At 50.5% G+C, this 20,096-nt stretch overlaps 1 protein-coding gene across 1 annotated transcript in view; it reads left to right on the forward strand.

Moving 5' to 3' along the window:
* The window catches only part of LOC142491288 (uncharacterized), a 113,195-nt gene extending 95,257 nt beyond the window's left edge, over positions 1 to 17,938 (forward strand). Inside the window, exons 14-18 of the mRNA XM_075593625.1 lie at positions 13,251 to 13,313; positions 15,178 to 15,253; positions 15,795 to 15,879; positions 16,534 to 16,621; positions 17,607 to 17,938. Coding sequence (XP_075449740.1) covers positions 13,251 to 13,313; positions 15,178 to 15,253; positions 15,795 to 15,879; positions 16,534 to 16,621; positions 17,607 to 17,717 — 423 coding nt within the window. The 3' untranslated portion in view covers positions 17,718 to 17,938. The remainder of the gene's footprint in view (positions 1 to 13,250; positions 13,314 to 15,177; positions 15,254 to 15,794; positions 15,880 to 16,533; positions 16,622 to 17,606) is intronic.
* Positions 17,939 to 20,096: the final 2,158 nt, after the last annotated feature.

Below are 20,096 nucleotides of genomic sequence, written 5' to 3' on the forward strand. Positions count from 1 at the left end.
TTATATTCCACACGGACGCGCTTCTCTCTTTATATTCCACACGGATGCGCCCCCCAGTTCCTTGGAAGGAACCCATACAGTAGGACAGAATGCCTTTAATCCTATCACAGTAACACAACTAAACGGTCACCAGACCTTGGATATTCCTGGGAAACGTACTCATGTGTCCGAATAAAACTCCGCTTAAAGCAGCGATTACGGGATTGAAGCATGGGGTCTCTGGAGCTGAACCCCGTTAATTTACGCTCCGGGGCCCCCTGCTTCCAGCGATACTCACCTCTGTAAGGGTGGTCGGTATCTGTGCTGAGCTAAAAGCCCCATGTCATGTGGGCCAATATTAAGTCACAACGGATGACATCACTGCTTCCAATTGGTCCGTGCGACGCGAGACATTTAAAGCCGCCATTAGATAATACACACCATTTCTCTACCTGCAGAGATACCGGCGCCACTACAGAGGTAGGTATCTCCAGAAGAAGGGGGTCCCCAGAGCTGAAATTAATGGGGTTCAGCTCCAGGGACCTCCTGCTTAAACCTGTGTAATGGGTATTCCCCCACCCAATCGCATATATGGCGTATGTAAGGGGAACCTAATGTTACCAGGTGTGGTGCATTACCTGTCAGGCTTACAGGAGGGCTGAGCTTCCGCCACGGGGAACCTGGGGCAAGTATAATATGAGTAACCCTGTACTCGGTGCAGCGCCTCCACCTGCGATGGCTCCCGCCAGAGGGGGGAGTGGGTCCTCACAGGACAATATATATTACTCAACACACAGTATGGGTAACAACTAATGCCTTTACTAGTGTGACCGTACTCATGCATCACAATTCAACAATTCAACAGGTGTCCCTCCCTAGAGGGGATACTAACTAATGCGTCTCGCAGGACGCTACCTCCACCTGCACCTCCACCAGATGATCCCACCCAGTGTCCAGTAACCCCACACAGTATTACCCTACCCTCAAGTGAGATATGTATGTGTGACTGCGCAGCCACTCTGTCCCGTGTGAATATGATATGACTCGTTGGTGCACTTGTGGATTACCTGCCGGGCACTCCGGTGCCCGGGCCTGCCAAGGAACTTCACAAAGGGTCCTGATGTCGGCTGAATGCAGGAACTACCGTCCGGGGCGATCCCACCCGGATGGCTGCTGCAGCGACAGCGAAGGTCTGAGCCCAAACCTCTGGATGGACGCGCGGCGTCCGCTGTGTCCCTAACTGGCTCTGGATAGTAAGTGACAGGGTCCCTAACCTGGGGCCTGTCCCTGACACAACTCACTCCACTGGGTGGCTCAGGGCTATCTGGGGCCTACCTCCTTCTCCTGGCGCCGACTGACTAGCGTGCTCCAAGCCCGCGAAATGTATCTATTCTCCCTTGCAGGGAGATGCTGTCGCCCTATTGGCTCCCTGGGGTCACGTGGGGCGCGGCTGAGGCTCATGGGACTTGTAGTCCCTTCCAAGAGCCTTCCCTGGTAGGCTAGCGTTGTCCCTAACTGGCTCTGGATAGTAACCTGGGTCCCTAACCTGGGGCCTGTCCCTGACACAACTCACTCTACTGGGTGTCTCAGGGCTATCTGGGGCCTTGGGGGCTGCTGGCCTAGTGCAGGGAGTCACTGACTCCTGCACCCTACCTCCTTCCCCTGGCTACTCCTGGCGCCGACTGACTAGCGTGCTCCAAGCCCGCGAAATGTATCTATTCTCCCTTGCAGGGAGATGCTGTCGCCCTATTGGCTCCCTGGGGTCACGTGGGGCGCGGCTGAGGCTCATGGGACTTGTAGTCCCTTCCAAGAGCCTTCCCTGGTAGGCTAGCGTTCGCGCGCTTATCACTGCGCATGCGCGAGCTGTTTGTGGGCCTCCCGACGCTTGGCTCTCACTGCGCATGCGCGGGGTAATGCGCAATGGCGGCGCCCTGCTTCGGGAACCGCCGGGAGCCTCGCAACGCGATCGCGTCCCTGGCAACCGCCCGCACGCATCCCCGGCAACCGGCCGCGTCGGAGGATAGCGCGTTGCTCGCGCACATGCCCCCACACCTCCCCGCGAACGGCCGCAGTGAGTACGAGTGGGGGGGGGGGGTCCGCAACGGAAGGCGGGACCTGGCTACACCTGTAATAAAAGAAGTAAATGTAGCCCCCTGGCTACTAAAATCCCTTTGCCCTAGGTGCTGTCTGTTTAGTACCCTCCAGCAGTGCTAGTGTTAAACCCCCTTATACATGGCCTGCTTGTGAGCTGTCTCCTACGAGAGACACTAAGTAACAATCTGCAGGTGCAGTTGAAGTCACATGTAAGGGGGGTGGGCTGACCAGGCCTGCGATGCCAGCTGGGCCTGCACAGATATTGGGGAAGAGGGATTAACCCCTCCCCAGATATTAAAGGTAGGGTTCCTCCCCATTGAGTTCTGTTCCAGCCATTGTCTTGGGGCTGGTGTGTTCCTGCCTTGTCCCTTTAGGGGGGTGAGGGTGTATAGACTATCCTGAGGGCCGTTACACACCGTTACACATATTAGATTGTAAGCTCCTCGGGGCAGGGACTCCTCTTCCTTAATGTTACTTTATGTCTGAAGCACTTATTCCCATGATCTGTTCTTTATATTATTTGTTATTTATATGATATGTATTACTACTGTGAAGCGCTGTGTACATTTATGGCGCTATATAAATGTAGCCCTTTTTGTGAACCCCTGCACAAAGGAACTACTGATGCTGTGGTTTACCTGTGGCTCCAGGAGCTCTAAGCCTCCGCTGTTGGGGAGCCTGGGGTCTTACCCTCTATTATCATGGTGCAGCGCCTCCACTTACCCAGGATCCCCATTGTAGAGAATCTACCCTGAGTAAGAAACATACAACTGTATTGTGCAACAAGCAACCTTTTACTATCACACTACTAATACGAAAAGGTAACGTACATATAACATGCATATAACTCTTATACTTTATAATCAAGCATTTCACACTGTGGCTCGGCCACACCTTTATAGGGGTAATGTCCTGTACACAGGTGGCTCTGCCACTCTCCCAAGGAGTATGTCCTGCAACTAGTAGTTGTATGGAATGAATTACTGGCACACTCGTGCCCCCAATTAGTTAGTGGGAGGCGGGATCAGCGCCTGGTGACCGGTGTAGGTGCACTTGTTGACTAACAATACCTCCCGGTCACTGCGGTGACCACATCACTTCACAAAGGGTCCGTAGTGTTGCTCCAGCCTTGTGCCGATACTCTGCTCTGCGGTGCGGTCTGTTCTCCAGACCAAGATGGCGTCCGCAACTCTTGCAAATGAACCAGCACTAATGGGATGCTTCCCTAAATGCTACGGCCGTCCCTACAAAAGCGGCACCCTACGGTGACAGGGGTTATACTCCTGGGGGCTGGGGGAATGTCTCTGTCCTAAGCGGAAGGGTCACTGACCCTCCGCTCTCCCACACGAGGTTCCGCCACCTTTCTCCTTCTCCTCTCTCACTCGTGTGTCCGCCCACACGCTTCCTGTCTCTCCTCTATCCAGAGTCTCACACCCTATTGGTCCCCAGCCTCAGCTGACTCCTCCACAGTTCACAGTTCAACCCCCAAAGTCCCGCCGGATTGGTTGCCGTTCGCGCGCTTTCCTCGCGCATGCGCAGCCTTACTATTCACACAATGACCTCACTGGCAAAAGAACAGTATGGCGCTTCCTGCATTTGTAACAGCGCGGAACCCACACACATATATATATATACATCCTTACATAAATAAAGACATACACTATATTTCTAAAAAGCTAGCCCCTGTTGCTGCTTTCAGAAGTTTCTGCTCCTTTCCTTATTCCTGTACAGCAGCAGCGCCACCCACTGGTCAGCCACAGAATCCCCGATCTGTTCTATTATTAGACCATTGTTTGTCCAAGCGCCATGAAACTCGTTGCTCTGCAGGCCCCTCTGGCAGTAAAGGGGTTGATATAACCAACCACGGAATGATATGCCTGAGAAAGTAATGTAGAACCCAGTGACTTGGAAAGGCGCTAAAACAACAGTATAATGTGAAAAATAATAATAATAAAATTATACGGTGTAACTAAAATATTCTCAACCTTCACAGGGAATATGTACTGATTCCCTTACAAGTAGTTAGGATCCAGGGTGGGAAGGGAGCGATGGCATCAGGAACACCCAAAACAAGAAAATAAATAATAATAGTGCAGCAAGTTAACTTGCTGCACTATTATTATTTATTTTCTTGTTTTGGGTGTTCCTGATGCCATCGCTCCCTTCCCACCCTGGATCCTAAATGCCTGAGAAAGTAGACAGCATGACGGTGATTCATTCTATATCGAAATGCGGAACACTAGGAACAATCTCCAGCTCTGATGTACTATACCGGTGATACATTTACAGGTAGAGGGAAACAATTGGTAAGGATGTAGACCAGTGGTTTCCAAATTGTTTTGGTTGTGGAACCCTATGTGAAATTCTGAGGTACCCGCAACTCTCTCTAATAGCGCGTCTGAGATCAGATGCATTGTAAGGAACCCCAACCCTCTCTAATAGCGCGTCTGAGATCAGATGCATTGTAAGGAACCCCAACCCTCTCTAATAGCGCGTCTGAGATCAGATGCATTGTAAGGAACCCCAACCCTCTCTAATAGCGCGTCTGAGATCAGATGCATTGTAAGGAACCCCAACCCTCTCTAATAGCGCGTCTGAGATCAGATGCATTGTAAGGAACCCCAACCCTCTCTAATAGCGCGTCTGAGATCAGATGCATTGTAAGGAACCCCAACCCTTTTTTATAGCGCGTCTGAGATCAGATGCATTGTAAGGAACCCCAACCCTCTCTAATAGCGCGTCTGAGATCAGATGCATTGTAAGGAACCCCAACCCTCTCTAATAGCGCGTCTGAGATCAGATGCATTGTAAGGAACCCCAACCCTCTCTAATAGCGCGTCTGAGATCAGATGCATTGTAAGGAACCCCAACCCTCTCTAATAGCGCGTCTGAGATCAGATGCATTGTAAGGAACCCCAACCCTCTCTAATAGCGCGTCTGAGATCAGATGCATTGTAAGGAACCCCAACCCTCTCTAATAGCGCATCTGAGATCAGATGCATTGTAAGGAACCCCAACCCTCTCTAATAGCGCGTCTGAGATCAGATGCATTGTAAATTTTGCTTTATTTGGTACAAATTTTAAATGACCTGAAAATTACAAGGAACCCTTTAGGGATGCCCGGGGAACCCAAGGGTTCCTAGAAACACTGGTTGAAAAACACTGAAGTAGACCATGACTTAGGCACGCCATGGCGTTTCATATTGGAAGCTTAAATTATCCTTTTCTATAACACTCCACATCCCTCTCTCTCTTCACTGTCTCAGTGAGGGAGGGTGAGAATTCTTCTATAGCAACAAGTTGCATTCAACATGAGCCTGCAGTTTGCACTTTGTGGAATATAGGCCTGCGACAGGGAGACAATGGGAAGAGATCGACACTGGGGACATCAAAGTGATTATATTATATTTTTTTATAGCGTGTGGACATTGCCACGATATTTGCCAACATGCCCACACTTATACCAGCAAAGCTGAGCTGGGTTAGGAAAATGACGTGACGGTGAGCAGGGCTGAGATTCCATCCAGGCAGAACTGTATCATTATTGTCTAGAATTGTAACAGATAATGTGAACATGTCGCCACTAAGGCAAGGTCCCCAGTAACCAGTGCGCGCTACGGTGTACGCGCCATACACCCCTTCCTCTATTGGGCAGGCTGCAGTGGCCGTGTGTGTGTGGGCGCGCGATGACGCGTACGCTGGCAGGGAAGACTATCATTTTGTCTTCCCGTGCCGCGATGCGATCACGTGGTCAGCGGGCAGCCAATGGAAGGGTAGATAGGCCCCATCATGGCCGTACACCCAGTCATGGACCCGCCCCCTGCATATTCCATCGCTCCCCTACAGACCGCCCATCGTGGCTTTTATCTGCACACGCTGCCAGTTCGCCAGGCGCGGGTGCAGCATTAAATACTGGGGCCGTAGCCCAAGATGTATGGCCTCCCAGTCTTCCTCGTCTAGCTGATCCTCAAAATTCTCTCTCTCAAGAAGTGCTCTGGCTGAACTAATGGGGCAAAACTAGTGCAAGAATATCTGCACCTTATCTGGCAAAGGAATTCCATTAAAATAATGTTCTCTTTTGATAAATCTGGCAAAACTATTTAGAAAGCAAACCCTCTTAGGCGCTTATTCTACATCCACTGATTGGCCGCTTCGGCGAATGTAGAATCAGGCCCTTAGACTGACATGCAAGAAAGAAGAAGAGGATCTCGTATTGAACATCAAAGTGTCAGGGGGGTGTTATTCTCTGTGAGCATCCTGAATAAAATATCATTAGTCACCCAACTGATTGTAATGTAGCCATTCCACTTTAGGGCCGTTCTATAGTGTGTGCGGCTGTGCACGCACGCACGCGTGCCTGTGCTAACGCGCGTGCACGTGCCGCATGCTTTTTGTGTGTATACACACACACACACACACACACACACATACACACACACATACACACACACACATACACACACATACACACACATATATACATACATTTCAGCGGCGGTCTTTATTTTCTTCATCTTCCCCCCTGTCGGCCGGTTCCACGCACACCGCTGTGCGCGTGTGCGGCACCATTATAGAAAGGCTGACTAACCTCAGCCAACTATAACTTCCGCGCGCACGCACGCACGGCATAGCAAGCGCACGCACTATAGAACAGCCCTTGGTAGACCGGATGACTCTTTAATTGAGGACAATAGATGTATTGTTCCGATTACTAAATAAAGCTCTTAAACTCTACAGGGTTACAAAGGTGTACAGGCAGAGGGTGGATCTTTCCATTTACATCTCCCTTTTGATCTTGGCTATAAACAATATGGCGGCTGGTAACTTCCCGGAAGGCACTTTGAAATGTATTCCCTTTTCCTTCTTAGCCTTTTTTGCGTCCCAGTTTAGCCAGAACTGGAATTGATTTGATGATGATGTTCATTGTTTTAAAGTTAAATATTTAAGGTGAGCCAGTAAAGCAGGGGTGGGGAACCTCCGGCCCGCGGGCCGTATAAGGCCCCCGAAGTCATTTGGTCCGGCCCCCGGGAAGCCTGCAAGAATGGTTTAAAAAAAAAAAAAAAAAAATATATATTTTTTTTTAAACTCCCCCTCTCCTGATTGGCTGCCCGTGCTGTCACTCTGCCAAGATTTTTTTTTGGCCCGCCTCTTCCTACAGCACCGCCCCCCTCCCTTCTCTCCTCCAGTAATGCCGGGCTCCTTAGGCTCCGCCCCCCTGTCCCTCCCTTTAGGCCTCTGTCCCGCTGCGCTCGTTGGCGCGGGCGGCAATGTAGCGAGTTCCCCACCAGCAGGGGAATCCTCGCGAGCCGGTCCCGGTCCCCGCTGGCGGCACAGCTGACTACACGCTGTCGCGCGTCAGCCGCTAGGAGACACAAGAGAATGGTGTTTCCTAGCGTTGACGCGTGACGTGTGTGGCTGTGAGCCAATGGGGAGGGGAGGCTTCGGGAGGAGGAGAGGCTTCGGGGAGCGGGGAGGAGTGTGGAGTGAAAGCAGGTGAGTGCCTGTCTGTGTGTGTGCGTGCCTGTCTGTGTGTGTATGTGTGTGCCCGAGTGCGTGAGTGCGTGAGTGCCTGCCTCTGTCTGTGTGTGTGTGTGTGTGTGTGTGTGTGTGTGTGTGTGTGTGTGTGTGTGTGTGTGTGTGTGTGTGTGAGTGCCTGCCTGTGTGTGCGCGCGTGTGTGTGTATGAGTGCGTGAGTGCCTGCCTGTGTGTGTGTGTGCGCGCGTGTGTGTGTGCGCGCGTGTGTGTGTGTGTGTGTGTGTATGAATGAGTGCCTGCGTGTGTGTGTTTAAACTTACTTTCCAGCTCCAGCCCGAGTCCGTGGAGGGAGGGGGGGGAGAGTAGCGGGTCCCTCCGCTCAAGCCACGCCCCCCCTCCCTGTCAAACCGCCCACCTCCCGCCCACCTCCCGCTCCGGCTCCCGCTCCCTACAGACCGCATATCGCGGTCTGTGTATCTCAGCGCACCGCCTGTCAGCAGTGCGGTTGCGCTGACTCTGGGAGCGGGGCCTTAGCCTTAGGCTCCGCGGGCCTGTCACTCTCGGCTGCACTGGCCATGCTGCTCCAGCAGCCCATCCACCGGCCCCAGGTAACCCACATACCCCCTCCCAGGCACCTTACCCACCCCAAGGGGGAGAGGCCTTAATATTGTGTCTGTTTGCAGAGGTGGGCTTATTGTGTGTGTGTGTGTGTGTGTGTGTGTGTGTGTGTGTGTGTGTATCTGTCACTGTGTGTGTGTGTCAATGTCACTGTGTGTGTGTGTGTGTGTGTGTGTCAATGTCACTGTGTGTGTGTGCGTGTGTGCGTGTGTGCGTGTGTGCGTGTGTGCGTGTGTGCGTGTGTGCGTGTGTGCGTGTGTGCGTGTGTGTGTGTGTGTTTACAGAGGTGGGCTTATTGTGTGTGTGTGTGTGTGTGTGTATCTGTCACTGTGTGTGTGTGTCAATGTCACTGTGTGTGTGTGTGTGTGTGTGTGTGTGTGTGTGTGTGTGTGTCAGTGTCAATGTCACTGTGTGTGTGTGTGTGTGTGTGTGTGTGTGTGTGTGTGTGTGTGTGTGTGTGTGTGTGTGTGTGTGTGTGTGTGTCAATGTCTCTGTGTGTGTGTGTGTGTGTCAATGTCTCTGTGTGTGTGTGTCAATGTCACTGTGTGTGTGTGTGTGTGTCAGTCACTGTGTGTGTGTGTGTGTGTGTCACTCTCACTGTGTGTGTGTCACTCTCACTGTGTGTGTGCGTGTGTGTGTGTGTGTGCGTGTGTGTGTGTGTGTGCGTGTGTGTTTACAGAGGTGGGCTTATTGTGTGTGTGTGTGTGTGTGTGTGTGTGTGTGTGTGTGTATCTGTCACTGTGTGTGTGTGTCAATGTCACTGTGTGTGTGTGTGTCAGTGTCAATGTCACTGTGTGTGTGTCAGTGTCAATGTCACTGTGTGTGTGTCAATGTCACTGTGTGTGTGTCAATGTCACTGTGTGTGTGTGTGTGTGTGTGTGTGTGTGTGTGTGTGTGTGTGTGTGTGTGTGTCAATGTCTCTGTGTGTGTGTGTGTGTCAATGTCTCTGTGTGTGTGTGTGTGTCAATGTCACTGTGTGTGTGTGTGTGTGTGTGTGTGTGTGTGTGTGTCACTCTCACTGTGTGTGTGTGTTACTCTCACTGTGTGTGTGTGTGTGTGTCACTCTCACTGTGTGTGTGTGTGTCACTCTCACTGTGTGTGTGTGTGTCACTCTCACTGTGTGTGTGTGTGTGTCACTCTCACTGTGTGTGTGTGTGTCACTCTCACTGTGTGTGTGTGTCACTCTCACTGTGTGTGTGTGTCACTCTCACTGTGTGTGTGTGTCACTCTCACTGTGTGTGTCACTCTCACTGTGTGTGTGTGTCACTCTCACTGTGTGTGTGTGTCACTCTCACTGTGTGTGTGTCACTCTCACTGTGTGTGTGTGTGTGTGTGTCACTCTCACTGTGTGTGTGTCACTCTCACTGTGTGTGTGTGTGTGTGTGTGTTACTCTCACTGTGTTTGTGTGTGTGTGTCACTCTCACTGTGTGTGTGTGTGTGTGTGTGTGTGTGTGTGTCACTCTCACTGTGTGTGTGTGTCACTCTCACTGTGTGTGTGTGTGTGTGTGTGTGTGTCACTCTCACTGTGTGTGTGTGTGTGTGTGTGTCACTCTCACTGTGTGTGTGTGTGTCACTCTCACTGTGTGTGTGTATGTGTGTGTCACTCACTGTCTGTGTGTGTGTGTCACTCTCACTGTGTGTGTGTGTGTGTGTGTGTGTGTCACTCTCAGTGTGTGTGTGTGTGTGTGTGTGTGTCACTCTCACTGTGTGTGTCACTCTCACTGTGTGTGTGTGTGTCACTCTCACTGTGTGTGTGTGTGTCACTCTCACTGTGTGTGTGTGTGTGTGTCACTCTCACTGTGTGTGTGTGTGTGTGTCACTCTCACTGTGTGTGTGTGTGTCACTGTCACTGTGTGTGTGTGTGTCACTCTCACTGTGTGTGTGTGTGTCACTCTCACTGTGTGTGTGTGTGTGTGTGTCACTCTCACTGTGTGTGTGTGTGTGTCACTCTCACTGTGTGTGTGTGTGTGTGTCACTCTCACTGTGTGTGTGTGTCACTCTCACTGTGTGTGTGTGTGTCACTCTCACTGTGTGTGTGTGTGTGTGTGTGTCACTCTCACTGTGTGTGTGTGTGTGTGTGTGTGTGTGTGTGTGTGTGTGTGTGTGTGTCACTCTCACTGTGTGTGTGTGTGTGTGTCACCCTCACTGTGTGTGTGTGTGTCACTGTCACTGTGTGTGTGTGTGTGTCACTCTCACTGTGTGTGTGTCACTCTCACTGTGTGTGTGTCACTCTCACTGTGTGTGTGTGTGTGTCACTGTCTCTGTGTGTGTCACTGTCTCACTGTCACTGTGTGTGTGTGTGTGTTTGTGTCACTGTCTGTGTCACGGTCACTGTGTTTGTGTGTCACTGTCTGTGTGTGGCAGCAGCCACCTGAGGTGATGAAGGACCTGAGTATCACCAGGGCGGCTCGGGTAAACAGTGCTCCGGGGGGAGAGGGTATAAGAGGAGTAGGGGATGGGGGGGGAAGGGGTATAAGAGGAGTGGGGGATGGGGGGGGAAGGGGGTATAAGAGGCTTGGGGGATAGAAGAACGAGTCTGCGGTGGGAGAGACACCTCACTACCGCCTCTCCTCCTCCTCCCCACACCGGGCAGCAGTTGTGGAGGGTACCTGCTCCAATCCCGCCCTGCTCCGCCCCTTCCCCCCCCCCCGTGCACTTACACGGCCCCCCTCCCCACACCGGGTAGCAGTTGCGGAGGGTACCTGCTCCGCCCCCTCCTCCCCACACCGGGTAGCAGTTGCGGAGGAGGGCACCTGCTCCGATCCCCCCTGCTCAGACTCCCCCCCCCCCCCCCTTGCGCACTTACGCGGTCCTCCTCCCCACACCGAGCAGCAGTTGCGGAGGGCACCTACTCCGATCCCCCCCCCAATCAGATTTCCCTCCCCCTTGTGTGTGTCAGAGAGAGTGTGTGTGTACGTCTGAGCGAGTGTGTGTCTGAGCGAGTGTGTGTGTGTGTCTGAGCGAGTGTGTGTGTGTGCCTGAGCGAGTGTGTGTGTGTGCCTGAGCGAGTGTGTGTCTGAGAGAGAGAGGGAGTGTGTGTGTCTGAGGGAGTGTGTGTGTCTGAGGGAGTGTGTGTGTCTGAGGGAGAGTGTGTGTCTGAGGGAGAGGGTGTGTCTGAGGGAGAGTGTGTATCTGAGGGAGAGTGTGTGTCTGAGGGAGAGTGTGTGTCTGAGGAGGAGAGTGTGTGTCTGAGGGGGAGAGTGTGTGTCTGAGGGGGAGAGTGTGTGTCTGAGGGGGAGAGTGTGTCTGAGGGGGAGAGTGTGTGTCTGAGGGGGAGAGTGTGTGTCTGAGGGGGAGAGTGTGTGTCTGAGGGGGAGAGTGTGTGTCTGAGGGGGAGAGTGTGTGTCTGAGGGGGAGAGTGTGAGAGTGTGTGTCTGAGGGGGAGAGTGTGTGTCTGAGGGGGAGAGTGGGAGAGTGTGTGTCTGAGGGGGAGAGTGGGAGAGTGTGTGTCTGAGGGGGAGAGTGGGAGAGTGTGTGTCTGAGGGGGAGAGTGGGAGAGTGTGTGTCTGAGGGGGAGATTGGGAGAGTGTGTGTCTGAGGGGGAGAGTGGGAGAGTGTGTGTCTGAGGGGGAGAGTGGGAGAGTGTGTGTCTGAGGGGGAGAGTGGGAGAGTGTGTGTCTGAGGGGGAGAGTGGGAGAGTGTGTGTCTGAGGGGGAGAGTGGGAGAGTGTGTGTCTGAGGGGAGAGTGGGAGAGTGTGTGTCTGAGGGGGAGAGTGGGAGAGTGTGTGTCTGAGGAGGAGAGGGGGAGAGTGTGTCTGAGGGGGAGAGGGGGAGAGTGTGTCTGAGGGGGAGAGGGGGAGAGTGTGTGTCTGAGGGGGAGAGTGTGTGTGAGAGGGGAGAGTGTGTGTCTGAGGGGGAGAGGGGGAGAGTGTGTGTCTGAGGGGGAGAGGGGGAGAGTGTGTGTCTGAGGGGGAGAGGGGGAGAGTGTGTGTCTGAGGGGGAGAGGGGGAGAGTGTGTGTCTGAGGGGGAGAGGGGGAGAGTGTGTGTGAGGGGGAGAGGGGGAGAGTGTGTGGGAGAGGGGGAGAGTGTGTGTCTGAGGGGGAGAGTGTGTCTGAGAAGGAGAGGGGGAGAGTGTGTGTCTGAGAAGGAGAGGGGGAGAGTGTGTGTCTGAGAAGGAGAGGGGGAGAGTGTGTGTCTGAGAAAGAGAGTTTCTGAGAGAGAGAGAGAGTGGGTCTGAGGGAGAGTGGGTCTGAGGGTCTGAGAGAGTGGGTCTGAGGGTCTGAGAGAGAGATTGGGTCTGAGAGAGAGAGTGGGTCTGAGGGTCTGAGAGAGAGAGTGGGTCTGAGGGTCTGAGAGAGAGAGAGTGGGTCTGAGGGTCTGAGAGAGAGAGTGGGTCTGAGGGTCTGAGAGAGAGAGTGGGTCTGAGAGAGAGAGTGGGTCTGAGGGTCTGAGAGAGAGAGTGGGTCTGAGGGTCTGAGAGAGAGAGTGGGTCTGAGAGAGAGAGTGGGTCTGAGGGTCTGAGAGAGAGAGTGGGTCTGAGGGTCTGAGAGAGAGAGTGGGTCTGAGGGTCTGAGAGATAGAGTGGGTCTGAGAGAGAGAGTGGGTCTGAGGGTCTGAGAGAGAGAGTGGGTCTGAGAGTCTGATTTCCCTACCCCCTGCCCGATTTCTGTGTGTGTGTGTGTGTGTGTGTGCATTTGCGTGTGCACAGACACCAACCCACAGTCAGTCATAGTCACCCACCACCCAAGAGTCAGTCAGTCACCCAAAGAGAAGCAGTTCCAGCCATCACATTAGTGGTGAGTTCATTAAATGTTTCACCAAATACAGCAGGCTAATTTTTAAGTTGATAATCATGGATGGCCCTCGAATGATTTTATAAATATCAAAATGGCCCTTGGCAGAAAAAAGGTTCCCCACCCCTGCAGTAAAGGATCGGGAAGTTTCCCCGAGCCAATGAGTGAGAGAAGTGTCATTTTGATGCATGGTAAAGATACTCATCACACTGCTGGGAGTCAATGTGTTGCAGACTCCAGCGGCAGCAAAGCAGTAACACAGGGCAGAAGTATACGGGGCTTACCAGACTGTGTATACAATAGGTCAATGAAGCAGTGACAGAAGATGATATGGATATTTACCTTTCAGAATCTGGACTCGCAGTACTTGCTGGCGCTTAGTTCCCAGGTTCACTCAGTGGATTTCATTCGGGTGAGTGCTACAGAGAACAACTCCACACTAGCCAATACAATTTGAGGAGGTAAAATTAGGGCAATCTCTTCATCTTCAACATCATGGATTGTATGTATGTATGCCTCTGCCCTGGAGAGCTTACAATCTAAGTGGTATGATTGGAAATTTACAGAGACAGCAGGTGAGGGAATAAGTGCGGTTGATGGCAGTGCTTGGCCACAATGGTTGGTAGGAACGACTGCAGATGTGGGATAGTAGCCATGAGTGTAGGCCAGGAGTGGCCAACTCAAGTCCTCAATGGCCACCAACAGGTCAGGTTTAAAGGATATCCCTGCTTTAGCGCAGGTGACTCATTAAACAACTAAGCCACTGATTGACCCACCTGTGCTGAACCAGGGATATCCTGAAAACCTGACCTGTTGGTGGCCCTTGAGAACTGGAGTTGGCCACTCCTGGTCCAGGCTATTGAAAGGCTTCATTTAGGAGGTGAGTTTTACCGTTTGACTTAAAGGTGGGAGAGAAGGTGCTTGGCGTATACTGAGTGAGGGAGTTCCACAGGTACTGTAAGGAGCAGTGAGGGGAAAAGGTGTAAGGCAAGACAAAAAAGTAGAATTGATAGGGGTGGAAAGGAGACGGTTATGGGTAGATGAGGAGCAGGGGAATAGCGAGAGATCAAAGTGGATATGCAGAGAGGAGCAGATGAGTGAAAGCCTTGAAGGTAACAAAGAGACCGCCGTAGGTGATCCAAAATTTGAAAAACACACACACACACACACACACACACACACACACACACACACACACACACACACACACACACACACACACACACACACACACACACACACACACACCCCATCCCCCATCCCCCCCCCCCCCCTAGGTGATAATGGTGAAATACAGGTCGGCCTGCCTAAGACATGTGAATGTGCTCACACGTGATATTCTTTATTGGCTATATGCTAACGGTGGAGGTTTTTTGTCGCCTTTTTCACCCACCATAACTTATATAATGTATCGTGTGTATATATATATATATGATCCTGGGAGTCTGCGGAGCTGAATCCCGTTAATTTCAGCTCCAGGCACCCCCTGCTTCCCGGAGATACTTATCTGCGAATTAGGTGCCGGTAGCAGCTCTCCTCTGCTAGCAGGGTTCACAATATGGCTGTTGTTCCGAGATCTCAGGTTCTGCTGTTCAATAGGACACAGGAGCTTCAAACTTGACAGCCCTGTTTACTGAACCAGAGTAGCTACCGGCACCAACTTCAGAGGTAAGTATCTCCAGAAGTAGGTGATCCCTGGAGCTGAAATGAATGGGGTTCAGCTTCAAAGACCCCTTGCTTCAATTATATGTTTTAATTTTAATTTTGTTATTTTTTAAATCACCAGCTTTAATTGCTCCTTTGAGGAGGCGAGCAGAGAAATTCGGGTGAAAGTGAAATTTATTCTAGCAGCAGAATTTTGGATCGATTGCAAAGGCGAAAGTTGTGAGGCTGGGAGGCCTGTTAGCAGCATGTTACAATAATCCAGACGGGAGAGGGTTAGGGCATGCATTAGAGATTTACCAGTAGATTGACAGAGGAAAGGGCTGATATTGGCAATATTATGGAGGAAGACGCGACAATTGTTGGCCAAGGCATGAATATTAATGGAGAAGGAAAGGTTAGAGTCAAATGTCACTCCTAGGCAATATGCTAGAACCGTCTATTGTGACGAAAAGAGGTATTAGGCTAGATTTAGGGGGAAATAATAGCTCAGTTTTAGACATATATTAAGTTTAAGGTGGTGGATCACCTTATACTAGGATAGAGCCAGGAGGCAATATTACAATGCCTTGAAATCTGAGCAGCAAAGGAATTAATTAGCTCTTTCTTGGCAGATGAACCGTCAGAGGAGCCGGACTATGAAGTGTCTGAAAAAGATCTTCTGTAAAGTGAACTGCATCCTCACTCCGGGTACGGACTCCATGGAGGACCTCATACCTACTGCTCTGTTACTGACGGACGTATCAGCACGTGACAAAAACTGGGAGACTCACCCAACCGTGTAAAAAAGGACGGGAAAGTATAAACCAATGAAGTGATTACAGGACGAGGGGCAGACTGCTGCCCGTAAAGGGCTTCTTTATGCCTTCTCTTAGAATTGTGCTGGCCCTGGTCCATTCTACTTAACTACTCTAACCAAGTTGGAGTTAACCGTGGTGAATACCGGGTGCACGACACTGGCCGCTCACATGTCTTGCTCATTACACAGTTCTGTTCACTAAGCTCCTAATCCAATTGGGAAAATTCGAAGGTTTAACCCCTGTATTTCATGCTTCTTGCCTGCATAGAAAAGGCAATTGTGTGGTCAGCCTTGCCATGTATGGCAGATTCCGATAGATATTCTACACTCTGATAGTCCTTTGACACGTTTGACACGCCCTCCCACAAGTGGACAGACCTCTCTCTGTCTTCTGCTGTGATTCACCCTGTGAATTTGCTGTGTTCTGGACAGGATGTGCCTCTACAGCACCACAAATCCAGGACCTGGACCTTCAGGATGGTGTCATTGATCCTCAGGTGGAAGCAAACTGTGCAAGGTAAAGAATCCATCAATGTGCTCCTCAGTTGTGAGGACAACTAGCATTTCCCTGCTGTGGAAACATGCCGGTAGAACGTGTTAGTATGTGGCACCCTTAATTAGAAGCATTGCCCTAGACCCTAAGCCAGTGTTCCCCAACTTGGGGGATCCAGCAAACTCGGGAGAGGGGCTCAGAGTGACAGAAGAGCTCAACACATTGGAGCTGGAGAATAGAAAAAGGAGGGCAGAAAGTGACAAAGAGACACGAGGAGACCAGACAAAGTGACAGAGAAAGTGTGTGTTAATTTGCTAAAAGAACATTTTCTTGCATCAGTTACACAATTAGAATATTCTATGGGGAACACTTAATCTTGGCCCCTAATTTTCGTGGGGTCAACCACCGAACCATAGTCATTTTGCTTGGTGTGCCGGAAGCAGATTGGGGGTCCTAATAACAAAACGATTGCACTTTGGGGAGCACAGGTTAACAGTATTGGGAACCACTGCCCTACACTGTTCTAGTACACTTTCAGTGTTTAGGACACCTTCATTCTGATAAGGAAGTCCTGATCACATGAAACCTTTTTGCTTCTTCTGTCATCGAAGGGGTTTGTAAATGCGTAATATTTTCTGGTCGTATTGGCAAATAACTTTGTGCGTCTTCTCTTTAAAGATTCGCCCACCTGGCAAATTTTGCAGGTATTCCTGCTCTTGTGGTGCCTGCTGGGTATAATGCTTCAGGACTTCCAATCAGTCTCCAGGTAAATAGTTATTGTATTTATTTTAGAGGGATCTAAGAGATTCCCTTTTATTCGCTGTATTATTACATTTTTATGTCCTCAAAAGCAGAAATATGTTTAAATGGACTCTGCATGTTGCAGTCAGCAAAGGAGTATACACCACATTGGGGGTAACATATGTGGGGGAGGATATGGCAGTTATGGAGGAGAGAATAATGGAGGTGGACTAGTGGAAACTACGACCAGCAGCCTTCAAACGCTGACCCATTGAAGAGTGGTGGGAACTTTGGTGGAAGCAGGATCATGGGAGAACCATACGGAGGTTATTGGGTTATACATACCCGTGTCAATGCATTGGTATTTCCTAAAACTTGTGTGTGGCTAGTGATCCCCCCTCCCCCTAGGGAGAGGTTTGGGAACCACTGCATTGGGAACAGTCTTCTGCTGGAAGACACCTTACAGCACATTCAAGTTAATTGGCTATAAGGTGCCTCACGGCAGAAGACTGCTTAGCAAATATGGGCCACTGTCTTTGTCAGTAGCTCAAAAGTATAGCCCACATCTAAGGCCCCGGTCACGACGCTGTAACGCGCACCCGCGCTTTTGGCGGCGCGTTCAGCCGATTCCCCGGTCTGCAGCTAACTGCAGGAGCAGAGACCGGGGGGGCGTGGCGGAGGAGTGACGGGGGCGTGGCCATGACGTCACCCGGCAGGTTCGCCCTCATTGGCTGAACTGCCGGGGGGCGTGCCTAATCGCTCGACGCGAGTTCTGCTCTCAATTCTATTGAGAGCAGGAGTAGCTCTCGCGCGAGCGCTGCGGCCCCCCCTCGCAGCGGGCCCGGCGCCATTGCGGGGAGGGCTCTCGTGCGCGCAGCGTCCGCCACAGCGGACGCTGTAGTAGGCAGCGGGGGCAAGGCCTTAACAGAGCAAATAAAACTGCAGTGAGTCCATAGTTTGTATAAGGAGCAGGTACTGTAATCACTGCCTGGCACACCCTTTTCTTGCAGGTTATGGCTAAGTGGTGGGATGAAGACGTTCTCTTCCGGGTGGGGATGAAGGTGGAAGAGTTCCGGGCCCATACCAACCAACCAAAAGTCTATTATGATGTCATCTCGTAAGGACATGTTTAGCTTGATGAGCCAGGCAGATCAACCAGGAGGTTAGCAGAACGGCACAGAAATAAAGCCTCGTTCTGAAATAAGAAATCTGGAGGGCTCCATAACCCCTTTTTAGGCAAAAGGGCCGGGCTAACAGGGTTGTTCAGCTCTTAGTATGGTATATTGCAGTTTCAACAAATCTCTTGCATTTTTTACAGCCGCTTATTAAACTTACCACTGTGCTTTCTGCAGAAGTGCGCATTGTGGGAGTGGGCGCGGTGGGTGTAATATTATATCCCTTACACAACAGCCACCCTACCTGCGCTGTGCCCTTAATTGATCACGCCCATCATTTCACTATGTGCATTGGAAAAGCTACACGATGTCTGAAATAAGCTTCAGGGACCTTTGTGGGTCCAGTAATTACACAATTGAGGTTTATGTATGTTTTTCGTTATCCTCTATAGTCTTATTAAAGCTTCAGTCCAAGCAATATCCTACGTGTTTTAAAAATAAATAAAAAATCAGTTCTGTACTAAATTTAAAAAAATGCTACAAGTATTTTCTCAACTCTGAATTACATTTTTAATACATTATAATGTAACCAGCATTTCTTGTTTCTATAACCACAATTTATAAAGTCACATCTCCTTCCTCTTTCGAAACAGGCTCTGGCACACCACTTTTTGAGCCCTGTCCTCTCTCTAGCAGTGCACCAATTGTAGTTAGTGACTGCCTGGTCACATGATCTTCCCCACAGAACGTTGCATCTTTGGTCCTCTTCTGCTGCACTGACAGACATTTTGTGAACCCCGAGCCAAATCTTCGCCAACCGATAACAGAAGAACGGATCGATCGGCAATTTAGCAAATTACTTCTCATTGTGTGGATTGTATTGATGCACATATCAAAGGGAGGGGGAAAAAAGCTGCTTTAAGTGTAATGCTTAAATATTGGATATATGTTAAAGAGATTCAAACATAGGCCCAAAATTCCAAATGAAGCATGACTCCCCACAAATACCACTGCTGCAGTAAAGCCAAAGTACCTGTGATCGGGACCAATTATTAATTCAAAGCAAACCTATTTGACATTCTCTAACTTAAAAAACAATTGGGAGAATTCAGCAGTAGTCTACAGGAGGGTAAAAAATGGGCAGAGGAAGCAAAGAGTTAAAGGAGGCTCCTCTTTCTAAAATGTATCTGAACTGGGGGATCTCCCGAGTTGATCCTTGATCTCTGGCCTCGGGGGACACCCTGGTTAATGATGATTTAGCTTTTTACTGGCCCGCCGAAGATCGGCGGACCCTGGTGGCCATACTTTCAATTGAAGAGTTTTTAGGACATTTCGTGGGGGCTTCTGAAATAAAATATATATTTTTAACCCAGTCGGATATTATTTTTGAAGAGCTCGTCCCGCTCAACTAATAAGTCATACTTTCATTCCAGCAAGATGGCATACATAACCGAGACTCAAAGTTAAAACTCGGTATGCCGTTAGAAAACCTGCTGCGATGTATTGGGAAATCCTGTCCTTGTCCAATGTCTCAGAAAATCCGGCACTCATGGCTGCACCACGAACATCTCTGCGACAGCGCGTGGAATTCCTCGCTTCGTGGTAACAAAGCGGTGTCATGATGGAAAGCTTTCACTTCAGTGCAAAGCTTCCTAATGTGTCAGGCAGTATGTAGGGTGACAAGCTCTTACTGAGCTGCTGCAACGGTCGGTAGGGGGTCTAGGGACCATAGCACCATTACATTTTTGCATAAGAGCTGGAGTGCCGGCCTGTGTTAAGAAAAAGATGGACGTTGTGCTTAATACTCTTTGACGCACAATTCAAAACATATTTATCGATAGAGTTATCTCTACACACACATGTAGCAGACGTTATTGCTCCCGCTTGAACTTTGTAGCAGGAGAAAACGTATCAGCGGACAACATGGTCTTTGGATTAGATATGCATGAAAAAAGGGCGCAGCCAATGCGTTATTGCTCCCGCCGGCGCTCCAGCAAGTAATTCATATAAACCAGCACTTGGTGAAAGTGTATGTCAGACACTCCATTTTCTCTCCCAGTGAGGTCTCCGCAGATACTCAAGAGACAAGAACCCAAAGTAGTAGCACGAGTGGTGCCCAAATATCCGGGAAGCGTGAGGGCCAGAACGTCTGCTACATCTGTAGGTGTATAAAGAAGTTTCCACTTGCTTGTATACGGGGCGATATTCCAAATGGTCCCGCTGCTCCTTGGGTGGAAGTTTCCTGCTAGCCAGGTTTGGTCGGTTCCGCGGTGTTGCAGTAACCACCGCGGCCTTCAGCAAGGATCTCCCCAGATGCGCTGAAAGCGGCAATCAGAAGACAAATCGCGGCTTCTATCCATCATGTTTATTCTCACCATCAAAAAA

The sequence above is a fragment of the Ascaphus truei genome, chromosome 3 (genome assembly GCF_040206685.1).
Source record: "Ascaphus truei isolate aAscTru1 chromosome 3, aAscTru1.hap1, whole genome shotgun sequence".
Lineage (NCBI taxonomy): Eukaryota > Metazoa > Chordata > Amphibia > Anura > Ascaphidae > Ascaphus > Ascaphus truei.